This window comes from Octodon degus, unplaced genomic scaffold (assembly GCF_000260255.1).
Source record: "Octodon degus isolate 3935 unplaced genomic scaffold, OctDeg1.0 scaffold00123, whole genome shotgun sequence".
NCBI lineage: Eukaryota > Metazoa > Chordata > Mammalia > Rodentia > Octodontidae > Octodon > Octodon degus.
The window spans coordinates 546,144-550,158 of NW_004524699.1; the positions used below are offsets into that span (position 1 = coordinate 546,144).

Here is a 4,015-nt window from a genome sequence, read left to right on the forward strand (position 1 = left end):
TGGAGAGGAGGCACCGGCAGCCATCGCTGTCTGGGAGCACGCTGGAGAGGAGGCACCGGCAGCCATCACTCTGTCTGGGAGCACGTTGGAGAGGAGGCACCGGCAGCCATCGCTGTCCGGGAACACGTTGGAGAGGAGGCACTGGCAGCCATCGCTTTCTGGGAGCACACTGGAGAGGAGGCACCAGCAGCCATCGCTCTGTCTCACTTTCTTGACCATCATAGCAGTGTGTTACAGAGGTGCACAGGCTTGAGAAAAAGGCAGCAAAGGACAGAGCCCTGTGGGCTAAGCGTGAGTGGGCAGCTCTTGCTCCGTGGCCATGGCTCGCGCTGCCTGTGCCACAGTCCACCTGCGACAACTCTGGAATGCTGGGACTTCCCAGGTCTGTGCTGGCTCCCCCCCATGCTTGTCTCTGTCCAGGGGCCAAGGTGTGGCATCTCAGTCTTGAGCACCACCCGGGCAGCTCCTGCCGACCTGGCTGCAGAGAGCACACTCAGAGCACACAGAGACCACATTCCAAGCACTCTGCGTCTGTGTGGCGCTGCCCTCCACTAGGGAAATGCCTGTGGCCAGCTGTGCCCGGCCTGGTAGAGCCTGGCCTTCTCATAGCTGACGGAAGAAGAAGTCTCCCCTGGAACTGATGGCTGGGGCAGGGTAACTATGGCATTAGGTGAGGCAGGACCCAGGGAGGGCCGGGGGACAGGGCAGGTGCACATACAGGCCTGGGCATTTGGGGCAAAGGAGGAGAGCCCGTGGACTAAGGGGCTCAGGTGGCCGTAGTTGAGCGGTGGCAGGGCCTGGCTGGCCTCCGGGGATGTTGGCATGTCCTACCTGAGACAGACCAGAAGGCAGAGAGCCAAGGAGGGGCCTGGCCAAGAGCTTGCTGTGGACACAAGTGGCAGGAGGTTAGGCCTAGGGCTTCCTGTGAGGAGCAGAGCGTGGGAAGGGCTGATGCCAGGGTGACTGCAGGGTGGGTGGAGCATCTGGATCTGGGGCAGTCGTATGCTGAGTAGCTGGTATGTGCCAGTCTGCTTCTCACCATGAATGGACATAGGTACTTTACTTGGGTTGGTTTTAGATGGTTATTTAACATGGAATTATTTTCTAAATTACAGATTTTTCATTCAACAATATGAGTTTTTTCTAGACAGCACAAAGGATATGTTTATTTCTATGGATAGGCATGTGGTCATGCATTAACCATTCTTCTGTAGCTAGGCTGCTGGCTGTATTTGGCTCCTGCAGGCAGTGCTGTAGTGGGCCTCTGTCCTCTCAAGCCTCTCTCCCTCCCTGCTCCTGCCTCTACACCCCCCCTTAGACTTTGGGCAGCCTTGTAATCCACCTGCCCAGCTGACCAAGAGAAGCAGCCTCTGGGGAGCTGTTGCCCATAAAGACAAGAGATGAAAGCTGAGGTCAAGTGGAGGACTCTTTCAAGATGGAAAAAGAGAACTGGACAATCACCATAGAGGCATTTTTTATGCACTCAGGAGGCTGATGTCAATTTCAGCCTCTCTGCCTAGCAGCAAGCCTGCCAAGCTGGAACAGCTTATTTAAATGGTCAGAGGCGCTCCGTGTTCTTGGGCCAACTTTATCTTAACCCACTCATGTAATTGATTTCTAGCTTCAGGGGAGCCAGCCTTGGGTGTGCACTTCAGGGAGATAGAGGCCCAGCTGAGGGCAGGATCTTTTTTTTTTTTTTTTTTTTTTTTTTTTTTTTTTTTTTTGTATTTTTAGGGAAGGCTCTACAGGGTGTTCAGCGTCTCACTACTAGATATGACTTGTAGTGATTTGCCTGTTTATAGCCTCTCAAGAGCTGGGATTACAGGCATGTGCCACCTCCCTCAGTCTCAATTGCCATCTTAGCACACCCTGGGGGCAGGCCCAGGGATCGAACCCCCAGCTCCTGCGCCTGCTTGCAGGTGCTTTAATCTGCTGAGGTATGTGGCCGGCCCTTGAGGACAGGATCCTAGTGGAAGACAACTCCATTCTGTCAGGAGAGGAAGAATGCAGTGACTGACTGCGGGCCAAAGGAGGAGGACACTGCAAAGGGGGTAAACTACCAGGGACCCCAGGCAGATGGGAGTTTGACCTATGGTGGGGGCCTGGCAGGCGCAGCAAGGCTGAGCGCTCAGCTACTGGATGGAGGGAGCAGGTGCGAGGAGTAATTGTGGCAGGACCCTCAGGTGGAAGCCAGTGAACTGAGGCCCGGTGCACTGACTGTGGGCCCTCTGCCCATGTGGAAGCTTGGTGAAGGTCAGGGTGGCTGGGGGAGCTCCCGCAGGCCTTTGGTGGCCTGCCTTGATTTACCCCCACATGACTCTGCTGGCATCTCCCTGGTTACCCCAACCCTAGCACAACCTCCTGGGGGTCGTTTTATGTCTCCACTGGTTCTAGAGACCAAATGCAGATGAGGTGGTGAGAGCACCCTGCTGGGCTCAAGTGTGTTCCCAGCGCGTGTGGTGGAACACTACAGGGAGCTGGCTCACACAAGGAGCCCTCTTACATAGCAGAATGTTTTAACTGAGCTCATTGAGTCACCAAGCTCCAGAGGTGTCTGAGTTACTCTTCTCCTATTGCTGGGACAAATACCCAACATCCAAAATGAATGAAGGAGAGGCCGGGGAGATGGCTCAGTAGGATAAGCGCCTGACTGGCAAACGCAAGGATCAGAGTTCAATCCCCGGTTCCGCCAAAAAAAAAAAGAATGAAGGAAAGACTTATGTAGCTCTCAGTTACTGGAGGATTCAGTCCATGCTTGCAGAGAGCATCAGTTCACGGCGGCAGCGAAGAGCAAGAGGGGCCAAGGGAGGAGTAGCAGCAACAGTGGCAACAGAGAGGACGTCTGTCTCTTAGATTGCATTCAGGCTCTCTGCCCCAGGCTAGGGAAAGTACTCACAGCCATAATCCCAGCAGTACTAGGAGGATCATGAGTTAATCTCAAACTCTAGAAGTCCCCGCCCAATGACTCCATGAGGTTTTGTGGGGACAACTAGACAACAACCATCTTAAGAGGCCGGAGAAGCTGGAGGGCCTGGCCAACTCTGTGTGTGCCCAGGGCTGACCACCAACTGGATGGGTGTTGGAGTTGCTCTGGTCATGTCGGCGTTGTCCTGAGGCTGCCAACTAATGCCTACCCTGTGCTCTGCAGGTTACCAGCTTGGGCTCCGTGAGGCAGGAAACAAGTGGGACACAGGAAACACGGCGGGCAACCTGTCCACAGTGGCAGCGATGCCTGTGTCTGAGGACGTGCCCCTCACTGCCTTTGCCCTGGAGCTACAGCATGCACTCAGAGCCATCGGTGAGTCTGCCCTGACCCTGAGGTTGTAGTCAGCAGCTCAGTGAGACGCTGTCTCAAAATAAAAAATAATAAAAGGGGTTGGACTATGGCACAATGCAGAGGCCCTGGGCTTAGTCCCTAGTACTTCAAAAGAGAGAAAAGAAGTGTTCCTTAGATGGAAACATTCAGGGCAGAGCGAGGCTCAGCACTGGCCCTGGGACACTGACACTGCCCTCAGCCCTGCCCTTTCAGTCCCCGCCTTTCTGTTGAGACTGCCTGGGGCACATGCCAGCTGTCTGCTTCCTGAAGGCACTTCTGGAAGACAGCAGGTGGGGGGTGGCTGAGCCTCAGCTGGGCGGCGCCCTCATGGTGGTTGGGTGGTTCTGGGCACAGGCTCCTACAGGTCCACCCTGGGGTGGAGCTGGGTCGGATCACCCATCAGGAAGAGACAAGTTCCTACACTCTAGCTCCACAGTACGGCATTGCAATGGAACCAGGGGTAGGAGGCCTCTCACAGCTGCCTTGTCATTGCCCATGTCCCTCTGTGGATCCCCTGAGTAGGGGTGGCTTCCAGCCTTAGGTACTACAAAGAAAACTCTGATCTGTTGTGTCCTCGATGTGTGTGTGCACAGCAGTGTTCCCGTTCCGGATTAGTGCCCAGGAGTGTGATGAGTGTGCACGGCAGTGTTCCCATTCCGGATTGGTGCCCAGGAGTGTGATGAGTGTGCACGGCAGTGT

The 4,015-nt window shown here is 55.2% G+C and overlaps 1 protein-coding gene across 1 annotated transcript in view; it reads left to right on the forward strand.

Annotated features, from left to right (window-relative positions):
* The window catches only part of Pnpla7 (patatin like phospholipase domain containing 7), a 94,013-nt gene that overhangs the window by 74,532 nt on the left and 15,466 nt on the right, over positions 1 to 4,015 (forward strand). The window contains exon 21 of the mRNA XM_023700227.1: positions 3,149 to 3,298. Coding sequence (XP_023555995.1) covers positions 3,149 to 3,298 — 150 coding nt within the window. The remainder of the gene's footprint in view (positions 1 to 3,148; positions 3,299 to 4,015) is intronic.